Genomic DNA, 14530 nt, shown 5'->3' with positions numbered 1-14530 from the left:
AAGCCCTACTTCTTCCTGCCCAGACAGAACCCTGATGTAGCAGAGCCACGTGAAAACATTAGCCACCCTATTAGGAGTAGGAGATGTCTGCCACACTGGCCTCTGAACCCTTTCCTTTGGTGGGTGATTTCCCTCTGCCTCTCCTTTGTGTCTTTGGCCATTGCTTATCACAGTCTAGAGCAGTCTCCTTTTACTGTCTCTGCCCCTTCCTCCAGGTGTAGTCACAGGATAGCCAGGCCCACTGTCCCTTAATGAACCACTGGACCTTGTGGTTTCAGAGTTGAAGGAATCCCAGTGAGAAGTGACATGGAGAGAAGTGTGTGGGCAAGTGGCAGTTTGAGAACAAAGCTCTTCCCTCCCAGAGCAGAGGTCAGTTTAGACCCTTGGGAAGGGTAAGAGGATTGAGGGTAGTGATGACAGGCAAGGATGAGACCCAGCCTAGCTGGTCATCCACTGCCTCCATGCCACACAGAAAAGTGGGCTCTGCCTGTGGGGAGGCATACAGGAGCACACCTTCATTACCTTGATGCTTGCACAGAGGCCCCTTGTTAGCCTGGCTCAGGTCACTAACCTATTTGGAGAGATGCTAATGTGCTGGGGTTTAGCATATAATTTTTTTTTTAACCAACCTACTGAGAAGTAATTTTTTTGTCTAGTCAGGGAATTTTACTGCTTGCTGTCTTGGATTGCCAGATGGTAGTTTCTGGGCAGACTGAGTCTCCCCTGACGTCTTGGTGCCAGACTTTCAGAGTCTGGGTGCAGAAGGCAAAGCGATGGCTGAATCAGAAACAGGCAGCTGCCTGTCTTTCTCCACAGAGATAGTCAGGCGGCCTGATTTTGATTCTCTGCCTGCTACTTTTTTTTTTTTTTTACTATTACACTGATTTGTGTGTATGTGCACATGGGCACTCACATGCCAGTGTGCCGGTATCGGTCAGGACACCCTGTATGGACGGTTCTCCTGTTAGCATCTGGGTCTCAGAGACTGAACTCCTGTTGTCAGGCTTAGTAGTAAGCATCTTTTTTTTTTTTTTTTTTTTTTCTGTTTTTCGAGACAGTGTTTCTCTGTGTAGCCCTGGCTGTCCTGGAACTCACTCTGTAGACCAGGCTGGCCTCAAACTCAGAAATCCGCCTGCCTCTGCCTCCCAAGTGCTGGGATTAAAGGTGTGCGCCACCACCGCCCAACCAGAGTGGTCTGTTAACTTGGCCTGCTCTTGCTCAGCATCAGGGCCAGAGTCCATCTGGTAGCCAGCCCCATGATCCCTTTATGTCCTAGTGATAGTTGACTTTAGCCAAGGGTTGGGAGTGCTTATGCTGGCATTGGCAAGAGTGATAAGATGTTTTTGTATGTGATGCGTGTGTGGGCGTGGGTCCGGATGTGTGCTGGTGCAGGCTGGCGCGTGCTGGTGTGGGTGCCCAGGTATGTGGAGGCCAGAGATCAGTGTCAGGTCTCTTCCTTAGTTTTTGAGGCGGGGTCCTCAGTGAACCTAGCGTTGACTGATTCAGCTAAGCTACTTGGCCATGATCTCCAAGGACCCACCACCCTCCATCTCTGCAGCCCTAGGCTACAGGTGTACGCATCTGGAGTTTTATGTGCTTGCTGGGTACAGAGCCCAGCTACTCATGCTTATGCAGAAAGAACTTTGTTTTTTTCCAAGCTGTAAGGTTTGTCTGGGTTTTGTTTTTCAAGACAGGGTTTTTCTATATAGCATTGGCTGTCCTGGAACTCTCTGTAGACCAGGCTGGCCTCCAACTCACAGAGATTCACCTGCCTCTGCCTCCCAAGTACTGGGGTTAAAGACGTGCACCACTACTCCTCAGGGCCAAGCTATGTTTTACAAATATTGACATGTCTATGTCTGTGTATGCACATGTATACTGTTTTGATTTTTTTTTTAATCGTGGGGCTGATGATTATATTTTCCTGTTAAAATAGGCTCTGGCCAGAAGTTCTACAGTTACACATGCCAGTGACAGTTTTCTGAGCACTTACTACATGTCAGACTCTGTGCTCAGCGTGTCACATACGATCTAATTTTGACCAGTACAATAACCTCTTGAGATTGGTGTTGTCACCATGAGGATTAGTGAGGCCAATTGGCTCAGTGTGATAATAGTGAGGCTGGACCAGGAAGCTGGCCACCATTGTCTTAACATGCTGTAAGCCGGCAGATCCTGTCTGCGAGACCATGCTGGCTTTTCCTCCAGTTTTACACAGAGCACACAGTGTGCCATTTCAGTGCCTCTGGGTGGTTCAGCATTCTGTAAGGTTGTTAATTGTGAGGCTTATTTCTTTCCTCTTTGTCTGTGTTAAACAGATAAGAGGCTCTTTTTCCTCTAGAATCTCCTTTGCAGAGAGTACTGTACTCACTGTGTGTTTGCTGATGAAGTCAGCAGGGTTTTGGACTCCCATTTCCTGGTCATATGCAAGTACTTATTTTACCATCTCTCAATGGAGTGCATTAGCTCCAGGCCATGGAGAGCAAATTAGGGGAGCAGGGAGGTACATCACGAGAATGAGGCTGCTTGGAAACACGTGCCTGTGCTTCTGGCCTGAACTCCCCAGCTGTGGGAATAAATACAGTGATGTCAGGATATCATCCCATGGCTGGTGCGAGTCTGAAACAAAGCAGCCTGTCTGGGCTTTAAAGGTATATTTTGGCTTCTGAAATTTAAAAAAAAAAAAAGTTGCATTTGTTAGAGAGGGAGATCAACTTGAAGGGAAGGAGTCTGTCTTTCCACCGTATGAGTCCTCTCGACCTAAGTCAGACCGTCAGGCTGTTGCCTGCTGACCAATCCCACTGTCACTGGACCTGGCTTCTGAGGAGTTTTGTGTTCACTTAAAGCCCAAGCTGGTCCTGCTGCCTCTATGCAGGGTCTGAGAATGAGAAGTGACCCAGTCTGACGGGGCTGCAGCACCTACTCAGACAAAATATCCCTGACCTTGGTCAAATGATAACTCTGTGTTTTTATCTGATTTGTTTTCTTCAAACAGGGCCTTATTCTGTTACCCAGGCCAGCATGGGATCACATATGTAAGCCACTATGACTGGCTTCTTTTTTTTCCTGAGGACTTAGGAGAACAAGCTGTGTTGTTTTTCAGTTCTTCCATGGGTCAGCAGAAATCTTAAATAAGATTTGCAAAGGGCAGAATTTAGGACCAAGGTGAGGGGAGCTGGGGATGGTTCCACAGGTAAGAACCGTTCTGGCCGAGGTCCAGAGCTCAGTTCCCAGCACTCACTCACCCTGGGCACATCCCACCACCTTATCTCCAGTCCAGGGGATCCAACACCCGCCTCTAGCTAGCTAATAGAAGAGAGTGTGGGCTTTGGATAACTGGATTTTGACTTTCGTGTTTTGTCTTGCTCTCATACATAGGACAGATGACAGATGAACCCCTGCCCTGCTTTCAGTAAGACAGCCAGTCCTCTGATTTCTAGCTGTGGTCTCCTAGCTCAGGGTTCTCAGAAAATCTTCCATTTGCAGCACAGTGCGGCAAGAACCCTTCAAAGACTGCTGGAGTTGATGAAGCAAGCCTTCTTAGCTGCCTGTGGCTCGCTGCATTTCTGGGGAAATACCCTCTGGAGTGTGCTGGTGTTTGTTGTGTGGTTTGTGCTGATTGGGAAAGAAGTGCACACACCCCTCCCCCCACCGCATCGTACTTTCCTGGGTGTAGATCCTAACTTTTGGAGGGACTGCAGACACTGCCATTCATTATATGAGAGCTGGTTCCTGAACCCCCCTTTTCCATGCTGAGGCTCTCAGCCCATGGGGAGTGTGTAGGCATGCTCTCTCCACATCAAGTGAGACGCTTTGGGCCGTCTCACCTGTACTGAGTGTGGAGTCATCAGAGCAGGTGGACCTCTCTTCTTCAGGAGAATCTAGTTGACCTTGGCCTAGAAGAAAGGAAGTCCTCTCTAGTTGTTCCAAACTGACACAATCCAATGTGGTCATTGGCGGATGCCTTGTAGAAGAGGTTTCTAGTCCTGGGTGAATGCTTCTCCACCAGTCGCTCTGCTTCTTAGGGTATCTCTTGCATGCTGTCTTCTAAATAGCTGTTAGGAGGTCTAATGAAGCAACTGTCTGGAGACCAATGTTTATTTCAACATGGTTGCAGTTGCTTTTGCTTCAGCTTTCAGAGCCAATAAAGCTGGTTATTAGATTCTGTAATTGCTGCTGTAATTACTCTGTTGGAACTGGCAAAGGCATAATTAAATATGGAGATTTCACAGACTTTTTCTCATCTGAAAGCACCCTCTTAAACTTCTGTTAGTAGGGTTAAATTTAGGCTATTAGAGCCAGTGTGTTTATATATGACCCTGAGCTCTGTAGCAGAAGATGGACTTCTTGGATGCTTCCTCTCTGAAGACTTGGCTCTGATGAACAGCTGTTCCTTAGCCTCCAACTTGTTTCTTTAATCCAACCATCCAGAATTTGGAGAGGCTGGCAAGCCATTACAAGCCAGTTTGTATTTATTTATGTAAATACTGGGCTTCGGCTGTATGGACTTTGGCTATGTAGAAAAGCGAGTCTGGTTGGAAATCTGGTTAGAGCTGGGTTTGGTGGCTCATACCTATAATCCCGTCAGCACCTGAGAGGCTGAGACAGGGTGATTGCTGAGAGTTCGGGGCCAAACTGGACTATTATTGAATTCCAAGCTAGCCTGAGCTATGGTATAAGTTGTCTCAGACTCCCTACCTCAAATAGCTACCCAGGTGGAATGAAGGGAGTTTTCCTTGGCAGTGTTCAGAAAGAAGCATCATTGGGCCATGGAACACCAGGTTCCCCAGGTCCCCTCCACTGAGCTCCCACGTCTGTGAGGTGTAGGAAGTGAAGTGGGTGATACCTGTGTTTGCACATGTTCTTGTGGGCCAGTGCTGACCAAATGGGTTGCTTTATTTGCAAAACATATTTGGGGGGTTTCTCTGAGTGTACCCTTTCTTCCGTAGCTATCAGGTAATTGAAAAATACAGAGGTTAGATGGGATAGGAAAGAAAAAAAACATCCACAGTCCCTGCCATACACCAGCCTGAGGAGCTCACTGCTTTCTAGGCTAAGCTTCATAAGCTTGCAGAAGGAGGGTGACCCTGGAGGCTAGGGTGTTTGCTGGGGACCTTTCCGTAGTTTTTGCATACTTACCTTATAGTGAGGGGCTTGCAAGAGATCCTGTTGTATGAACCAAGAGGACAGAGAGAAGTGTACCCCACCGGAAGACTCCTATATAGAATATATATCTCCCTCCAGTTACACTGATAAACTTAATTGTAAGTGGACAGTATCATTAAATAAAAAGTGCATTTAGTATACCTTACATAGCTACCTTAAATGTTAGGATAGGACCATTCGTATATGAAAACACAATAAAATACATGAACTTAAAGATTCAACTTGGCATATATTAAGTATCTGCATACTAGTCCTTGTGTTAGTTGTTGGTCTGCAAAGATGGGTAGAACCATTTAGGAATTACTTGAAGTCACTTTTGAGTTTGTGGTATTGGCGAACAGTAGGCACAAGTTGGGAGTGGCTGAGTTGTTCCCTCTGCACATAACAGAAGATGACCCTGGAGAGTGTTTCCCCCTTTTTGCCCCCAGGTCTTCCTGTTAGGCTGGGATCTGGAGTTTCTATACCATGACAGGCAGGATGCTGGAGGATTGAGTGACATAAGAAATAACTACCACACAAACAGCCTTTTAGATGCCAGAATGTTCTGTAGCCGCGCGTGTGTGCACACGTGTCCACATTTGTCTGTCTGTCCATCTGTTCCTGTCCCTTGGTACTAGAGATTAAACAGGTACTCAGCCATGGAGCTATATTCCTGACTCTTTTGTAGATAAATTCTATTCTCATGTGAGCCCTGAGTCCTGGGGATGGCTAGGAGGTAGAATCTGAGAAAGGAGCATCTGTGAAATGTCAGGCCTTCCCTGAGCAGGCCTGACCTCACTGGATGACGGGATAGGGTTTCTGTCACAAGGGAAGTAGCCCTAGTCATGGATGGCTTTAAGGGCCTCTCTCAGGGTAACTTCTTGCTGCTGTGGTTGTTGAAGATGGCAGTTCCAGCCAGGTACTAGGGTTCCCAGGACTACACTTATGGTGTAAATCCATCCCTTGCCTAGGCAGGACTCTGAGGGTAGATAGAAGCTGAAGTGTGGGCAGAGAGAGCTACGGAAAGTTTTTAAGCAGAAATGGTTGGATTTATTCTCCTTGGTCACTTGTTACTGGGCTGGGTGACTCCCTCCAGGGCAGGAGCCTTCTGTTTTGATTAGGTGGGAGGCTGAACAATGTGGCACAGCGCTGGCTTTGGATCCCACACCCTGTGTAAGTTCCTCCCTGGGGATCCGGGGCTGAGGAGCAGAACTGCTCTGAACTTCAGTTTCCTCGTCTGCTGAAACCTTGTAAGGTTGTTGTTCTGAGGCACTGACAGTGCACACGTGAGAATGTTCAACAAGGTGCTGTGTCGGCCTTCTCAGTTATTCTAATCGGATCCCGTAGCTTTTCAAACTGTACTGAGGGCAGTGCGTTGTTCTTCTTGTTTGTTTCAAGTTCTCAGAGTGCAGTGGTTCTCAGCCTTCCTAACGCTGCGACCCTTTAATGCAGTTCCTCATGCTGTGGTGACCCCCAACCAGAACATTTTTTTGAGGCTGCTTCATAACATATTTTGCTACTGTTATGAATTGTAAATGTCTGATATGTGATAGGTTGAGAATCACTGTTCTGTTCCTCTCTCTGAGGGAGTTGACTTCACTGCAGTGCTAGGGGTTGAGCCCAGGGCCTCGTGCGTGCCCTGACATTGGATTATGCCCTCAGTCTTTTTGTTTGTTTGTTTGTTTTCGAGACAGGATTTCTCTGTGTAGCCCTGGCTGTCCTGGAACTCACTCTGTAGACCAGGCTGGCCTTGAACTCAGAAATCCGCCTGCCTTTCCCCCCCCCAAGTGCTGGGATTAAAGGCGTGCACCACCACCGCCTGGCCTATGACCTCAGTCTTAATCAATTTAAAAGTTCTAATTATGCCTGGCATGATGGCATACACATCTAGCACTCAGGAGGCAGAGTTACGGGTAGTCAGATTTTTGGGTTTGAGGCCAGCCCAGTCTACAGAGCGAGTTCCAGGGCAGCCAGGGCTCCACAGAGAAAAACCGTCTCAAAAAAAACAAAAAAACAAAAAAACAAAAAAAAAAAAAAATTTTATGTCTTTTTTTTTTTTTTTTTTGAGGAGGCCAAACTATTGTTCTTGGTAAGTGGTTCTTAGGACAGATGCCTGGGCTGACAGTCATGTGTCTTCAGCCTCCAGCCATTGGGACACAGTGCTGCTATCTACAAAGATCTCAGTGGAGAAGTAAGTGCACAACAGAGTTATTTATAAATAAATAAATAAATAAATAAATAAATAACCAACCTTACAGTGTTTCAAGTAACTTTACAGTTCTCTCTTGGTGTTCGCAACTATCCCATGAAGCATGCGTCCTGCAGGCTGTAAGGTACACACTGGAAGTGGAAGGAATATGTTAACTTGTGTGACAAACAAAGAAACCACTTATGTAGAGCAGGTGATTGTGAGGTGCAGCCTGTGGAGATGGCATTGGTGCCCCTCCTGTATGAGGGAGCGTGCTTACAAGCCTGCACATAAATGCAGCTTCCCTGACCCGCCCAGTCCAACTGCTGCTCCTGCTAGAGCCTGCTGGGCTGCCTTTCTAGACTGTAAGGGGAAGGAGTCTGGGTTTCAGTGGGGAGATGCAGTTTGGTCCTAGCTCTGCCCTAGATAGATTGACCTTATTGACTCGCTTGTCTTGACTGGATCTCAGACAAAGTGATCTGTTTCTATACAGACTGAGAGCTAAGAAAGCAGAGGCCATCGATCTGACCAAATGGTCAAACTCCTTCCAGATTTGTCCATGGCAGGAGGCCCATCTAAAATTGTGTTGTGTGTTTCTTATTAGAGAATGGAGTACTCACCGACTCTAGGCATGTGGCTCTTGAGTTTTGTTCATTTAACTTCCAGACAGAAATTACTGGTCAGAGCACTGTGCTGTATGCTGTGCTCTCCTGCTGTCTTACTTTCAGAGCAGAACAGTTTACAGGATTGTTGGCTTTTGTATAGCATAACATTTTAACCCAAACTCATCTAGTATTTGCTACAGTCAATTGTTATTTTTGTCATTTAGTTGGTATGGAATGATGCTTTATAATAATTAGAGTTATGGTTTTTTGGATGTGATACCTGCTTTACTAATGTGCTAGGCCGCTCTGTGTGCTAAGACACTCTGTGCTAGGCCGCTCTGTATGCTAGGCCCTGTTCACTCCTCACAGTGAGTGTAGCAGGGAAACTAAGCCTCTCACCTCTGCCTGTGAGCTGTAGTTTGACTCTGAAACATGTTCTTACTCTGAGGGCCCGTCTGTACTTTGATTTTTGCAGCAGATGTGGTTCTCAGAGAATTTAAATTTGTGTGCTTCATCCTTGTCTGCATTGTGAGGCGTGTGAACTTTGTGTGTTTTCTTAGAACGTTGAATGTGCTCCTGGGTAGTTGTTACTAGCCATCTTACAGAGGCGGCTACAGCTGAGGCGTGTACTCTTGGGAGAGGGTTCTGTGTCCTCTCTAACATCATACCGTACCATGCACTCAAGTCTGCTCCCTCCCCTCTAGCTGCCCTGCAGGCTCTGAAGCGCAAGAAGAGGTATGAGAAGCAGCTGGCACAGATTGATGGCACCCTGTCAACCATCGAGTTCCAGCGGGAGGCCCTAGAGAATGCCAACACCAACACGGAGGTGCTCAAGAACATGGGCTATGCCGCCAAGGCCATGAAGGCTGCCCATGACAACATGTATGTGCTGCTGCTGGGTAGGGGTGTCTCCAGGGGAATGTTGCATGGTGTCACCCTCTTTGGAGCTTGAGTGGATTGTGCCACCTTTAGTTCCATATAGAGTTTAGGAAAGGAAAGGAAAGTTTTCTTGTTGTTTCACCTGGTTCTAGGTTACTGTGACAGGCAAAGTTTCAAGTTGGGAATGTCCTGAGAAGGTCTTCTCAGCCACCTCTGTTCATCAGATTGGAAAAGCCTGTGTCACAGAGAGGGAAGCCACCTGTGCTGCTGTATTCTGAGTGTGAACAGGACTGGGCCCTGGCATCTGTGCTTCCTCCTAGGGCTTTGAATCTATTCTGAGTCTACTCTGAGGATGGTTTTTGCCTCTCCCTTCTCTCAGGCTATGGCTGTGCTGTTCCTGCACTCTGCAGTCCTTCCTTCCCCAGGACAGTGACTTCTCTTGCAGCTGGCCTGAGGACTAGAGACCAGTCTGTTCTGCTTGGAAATGGCAGGGATCTTTCTAAGGAAAAACTGCACCTATTTTAGTTTTTTGACACTTTAGCCATCACAGAGGGGCGCTTGGAGCACTTGCTGCTTTGACTGCTCAGCCATGCTCTAGCATAGGGATCTGCAGAGTGCAGCCTCTGGCCTGCCCATGGCGGTTCCCCTCCTTTACCTACTGCCTGGAGCTGCTTTGCTCTAAAGCAGAGTCGAGTGTTAGCAGTCTCTATGAACCACATTAAAAGATTTGTTAGTGAGCTGGAAAAACCTGAAGCTCTTTGCTCTCAAGACAGGAGGTGCAGGAGCATTGCCATCCACAAGTGAGGTGTGGGAGCATTGCCCTCCACAGGTGAGGTGTGGGAGCATTGCCCTCCACAGGTGAGGTGCGGGAGGTGCTGCTCGGGCCACGGCCTCATCTCTTTAACCAAGGAGAGTAAGAGTGTGTGCAGACCATCCTGAATAACTGTGTGTGACACAGTGTGTCGAACTCCACACATTTGCCTTGCCTTTGGGACCTAATAGAGGGGCTAGTCAGGTGACTTGGCTATGTTTTCTGGTTTGCCCTCCTGTTCAGAGTTGCTTTGGGCGTTGAAGAAGAGGTCTTGGTGCAAGAGTTAAAAGTCCTGCAGTTGTCACCCTATTTGGAACTTGAGTGGATCTTACCTGATGTGTTTACAAATCCTGATGTGTGTTTGTGTGTGTGGGGGGGTGGCTTTGACTCCACCCATCTGCCAAGCCTCGTTTCCTTGGCTGTTGGACTAAGTGATGGCTAAGGGTACTTCCGTCCGCTTGATTCTTTGATTCTCAATTTTACATTTATTCTGAGTGTGAGTGCCCACACCTGTGTGGATGTGGGGGCGGGGGTGGTCAGAGGACAACTTTGTAGAGTCAGCTCTTTCCTTCCACCTTTATGTGGGCTCTAGAGTAAGAGCTGATGACCAGGCTTGTCCAGCAGGCACATAACTGATTGAGCTGTCTCACCAATTTTAAAGGGAAGGAGGAAGGCAGTAATAACGGGCCGTTTTCTAGAGGAGACTTGCTACTGTGTGCGAGAAGCAGATGGTATGTGGCAGGATTCACTCTGGGCTCAGACCAGTCCTGCTAATATGATAACGTGTCCATTTCATTTTCAGGGACATTGATAAAGTAGATGAGTTAATGCAGGACATTGCTGACCAGCAAGAACTTGCAGAGGAGATTTCCACAGCTATCTCCAAACCTGTGGGCTTTGGAGAAGAGTTTGATGAGGTGAGTGGCTCCAAGACAGTCATCTGTGTCTCTGGGTGACAGATTTCAGGCTCAGATACCAACAGGGCACAGTGTGCACATCCTTGGGTTCTGGATTTGTTTGTTTAGGTTTTTTGATCCAAGGTTTCTCTGTGTAGTCCTGACTGTCCTAGAACTCACTCTGTAGTCCAGGCTAGCCTCTGCCTGCCTCTGCCTCCCAAGTGCTAGGGACTAAAGGCATATGCCACCACCACTTGGCTGGATTCTGGACTTTAAAATAACAATTTTAATGTAGTTTATGCTTGGCATAGTGGCACATGTGTTTAATCCTAGCACTCAGGAGGCAGAGGCAGGGCCTCTGTGGTCCTGCAGAGGCCAAAGTGGTCTACATAGAGAGTTCCAGGGCATTCACAATGACAGTGAGATCTTATCTTAAAAACAAAAAGGAGTTCGAGGCCAGCCTGGTCTACAGAGTGAGTTCTAGGACAGCCAGGCTTACACAGAGAAACCCTGTCTCGAAAAACAAAAGCAAAAAACCAAAAACATAAAAACAAACAAACAAAAAAACCTAAAAGAAGAAGAAAGAAAACAGATAAATTTTATTTTATGTTTATGGCTATTTTGCCTGAATGTGTATCTGTACACAATTTGCATGCCCTGGAGGCTAGAAGGGGTTGTGGGCGCCCACTTGGTGGCCAGCGACTCTCTGTGACCCCAGCCCTAGAGGATCCATGCCTTCTGTTGGGGGCACTGCATGCACACAGCACACAGACACAAATGCCAGCAAAGCACCCAGACACTTAAACACTAACAAACAAAACGGGAAAGGAGCAGCTCTGGGCTGATGGTTCATCAAGTCCAGGCTTCTAATCCAGCAGCTTAGGAGTCTGGGCTGGAGGACAGCAAGCCTGAAGCACAGAGCATGGGCAGTTTCAGAACCTGTCCCAAAATTTCAAAAGGTAGACAAGGTTGAGTATATAGCTCAGTGGTAAAACACTTACCTAGCATATGTGGGGTTCTGGGTTCAGCACCTGATGCTTCTCTTGAAAAGGAATGAAAGAAAAGATACAGTCCTTCCCAGGAAGCTCATAGATGGGGCCCCAGATGTGTGTGCACACTAGTGATCCCCTCAGAAGGCTCACTGGGCATCAAGGGGAAGCGTGGCTGCTGGGAGTCTCACTTCCTTCCTTCCCTTTGCAGGATGAGCTCATGGCAGAGCTTGAGGAACTTGAACAAGAGGAGCTGGATAAGAATTTGTTGGAGATCAGTGGGCCCGAAACAGTCCCCCTACCAAATGTCCCCTCTGTAGCCCTACCATCCAAACCCGGTGAGTGTGCCCACAGTCAGGACACACCCTCGCGCATGTGAAGGGGGTGATCTCATGGTCAGTTGACTTCAGTCTGGGTTCTGAGCCAAAGAGCCTGTGTTGTGATGGCCACAGTGCCAGTGTCATATGTCTTTTCCTGGTGTCTCCAGAAAAGGATTCCCTAACCTCAGCACAGTGACATAGCCAGATCATTCTTGGGTGGCAGTGGGGCTGACTTCCCACCAGATGCCAGTAGCAGCCACCGCCACACAAAGGTGTATCAGCTACTGTGTCTCCAGGCACTTCATGTCCCGTGTGGGGTTGGGAGTGGGAATTAAAAGCCTCTGTTCTAGTGAGGGAGGTTAAAAGGATTAGAGGGAGGAGGAATGGGGGAACTGATATAATTGTTTTTTTAATTTTAAAAAGTTTGAAAAAGAGAAAAAAGGAGGCTCTGTTCTAAAATGATTTTTCTTACCACCAAAATGCAGGAACATTCTGGGCACTGTGCACTACTATTGGAACTTAAGTCTTGCCCCAGCTAGGACCCCATGCTGTTTGCTCTCAGGGAAGGAAGCAACTCTAGCTAGTTGGAGACCTGCTTCTGTAAAACCCTCATTTCCCTGCCTGCATTTTCTCCCTCTTCCCCTCCTCGAGTGTTCACTCCTCACAGAAATGCCCCACACAAAGCTCCCAGAAAGTCAGAACTGCCAATCTAGAGTGGAACAAAGGGCCTGTCAGCAGAGTGTGGGGGCATTTCCCTCCCCTCCCCCTCCTCCTTCCCTCTGCCATGGTAAAGAGGAAAGCCCCCTGGCTCTTCAGTGGCTCTTCAGCTGCTATTCGTCTGTCAGAGGCAGTCTAGCAAAGCATGGCTCCAGAAACTCCAAGTGGAGTCAGCTTGGCAAGGATGGCATCTCTTGGGAGGGATGCTCCCGTCTGCTTTACAGCTGAGGAACCCTCAGTGAGAAACAGTCCCACCTGCTGTGGGTCCCCTGCTCACCGCTGCTGTAGGCCTCAGCTGGCTACAGGACAGGGCCGTGTGTGTGTGTGTGTGTGTGTGTGTGTACACATAGTGGAGCATGCCTCCAGTTCCCAGCCAGGCTTCAGAAAGCATCTTTTCTGTGTCCACAGCCAAGAAGAAGGAAGAGGAAGACGACGACATGAAGGAATTGGAGAACTGGGCCGGATCCATGTAACTGTTCCAGCAGAGGCTGGGCCCAGACGGACTCTGGTGGCCTGTGCATCGGGCAGGCATGTGCGTGCGCAGGGCAGGCAGGACGCGGTGCAGGCAGCCTCCATCGCTCAGCTCTCACCCAAAGCAGTAGCCGCATCACTGCTCACTCTCGCATAGCACGGTCTGTGCCCAGGGGCGGGTGGGGGGAGGGGGCGGGTGGGAGGTGCCTGCTGTTTATAATGTTGAATTTCTGTAAAATAAACTGTATTTGCAAATCCAACACTGAGCTTCTGGACTACGCTAACCCCACTGCTGAGTCCTCCGTGGAGAGGGTCGGCCATTTGCAGTTGAAACGATCCGCGTCCTTTAAGTCAGCTGACTTGTCACACCTCTCTGTAAGACGTGTACAGTGCTGGCAGAAAAGTCGTTTTTTAAAAGCCATAGATAGGCTTTTCCTTGTTCTTAGCTGTAACAACACATCTGGTTTTGGCTCCCTCAAGGGCTGTGCTTCTGTTTGTCACCTGTGTACTGGCCCCGTGTCTACCACCTTGGCCCTTGTCACTCCTGCCCCCCTGGTCTTTTGGAGTTTGTGACACAGATCTGAAATGGATGTGTTCTCTTGTGAGCAAATCAGATTGTTAGAGTTAAACTGCAGCTCTCCGGTTTTCTAACCTAGCTCTAAGGTCCTCGTTGCTGTTTGTGATAATTGATACATAACTCATTGGAAACATGTGCATACATTTATATTCAGATGAGATTATGGTTTGCACTGTCTATTAAATATCTCGATTTAATTTTCATATTGCTGTTGTGTTCAGTCAATCTCTCACCTTCCTTGGGAGCTGACCCTTTCCAGGCCAGCTCTAGTCCAGGGTCGTGTGGGGAAACCTGAAGGGCTTGTGAAAGGCAGATCTTTCTTCTAGAAACCTCAAGACCGTGGAGGCCACAGCTGTGACCCCACTTAGCCTGGGACTGTCTAGGTCCACTTTCAGAGAGTTGGTTCTTGTGCAGCCCCAGAATCTTCCCTCCTGGTCTGCCAGCAGCACCTAAGGTGATGCCTGTGGGAGCCTCTGTCTGCTGGAAACCATGGCCCCATCAGGTGGTGTGTCCCCAGAACAGGAAACTGTGTTGGGCACTGACCAAGGACTGATGCACAGACGGTCCATTTGGGTCTGCTGAGTCACTGTGTGTTTTTGGCCCAACCCTTCCAGTCTGCATTTTTCTTTATTCTTGTACTCTCATGAGAAACTGACGGATGCTTTGGACGATGTCCTCCAGCCAAGTAGGGCTCCATGTGTTCCTTCTTCCTGGATGTCAAATTCAGGATTCAGAAGTCACTCCCACTCCCCTAGCTTCTCAGTGTCCTAAGATTAAAACCAATCTTGAGTTCACCATGGAATATTGTTATTTTCAGCGTGCCCAGATCAAGCTACCCACTCGCCTGTCTTAGTCGGTGTTCTATTTCATTTGAAGAGACACATGTCAACTTTTAAACATTTGATTGGGGACTTGCTTACAGTTTCAGAACT

The 14530-nt window shown here is 48.0% G+C and overlaps 1 protein-coding gene across 1 annotated transcript in view; it reads left to right on the top strand.

The window, feature by feature from the left end:
- Chmp4b (charged multivesicular body protein 4B) overlaps positions 1 to 13801 on the top strand; it is a 40196-nt gene extending 26395 nt beyond the window's left edge. The window contains exons 2-5 of the mRNA XM_028775279.1: positions 8643 to 8820; positions 10431 to 10545; positions 11725 to 11851; positions 12959 to 13801. Of these exons, the coding sequence (XP_028631112.1) occupies positions 8643 to 8820; positions 10431 to 10545; positions 11725 to 11851; positions 12959 to 13023 (485 nt within the window). The 3' untranslated portion in view covers positions 13024 to 13801. The remainder of the gene's footprint in view (positions 1 to 8642; positions 8821 to 10430; positions 10546 to 11724; positions 11852 to 12958) is intronic.
- The last annotated feature ends 729 nt before the right edge of the window (positions 13802 to 14530 follow it).

This window comes from Grammomys surdaster, unplaced genomic scaffold, assembly GCF_004785775.1.
Source record: "Grammomys surdaster isolate TR1022 unplaced genomic scaffold, NIH_TR_1.0 254, whole genome shotgun sequence".
Classification (NCBI taxonomy): domain Eukaryota; kingdom Metazoa; phylum Chordata; class Mammalia; order Rodentia; family Muridae; genus Grammomys; species Grammomys surdaster.
Note: the sequence above shows the minus strand (reverse complement) of the source record. Positions and strands in the feature narration are given on the sequence as shown.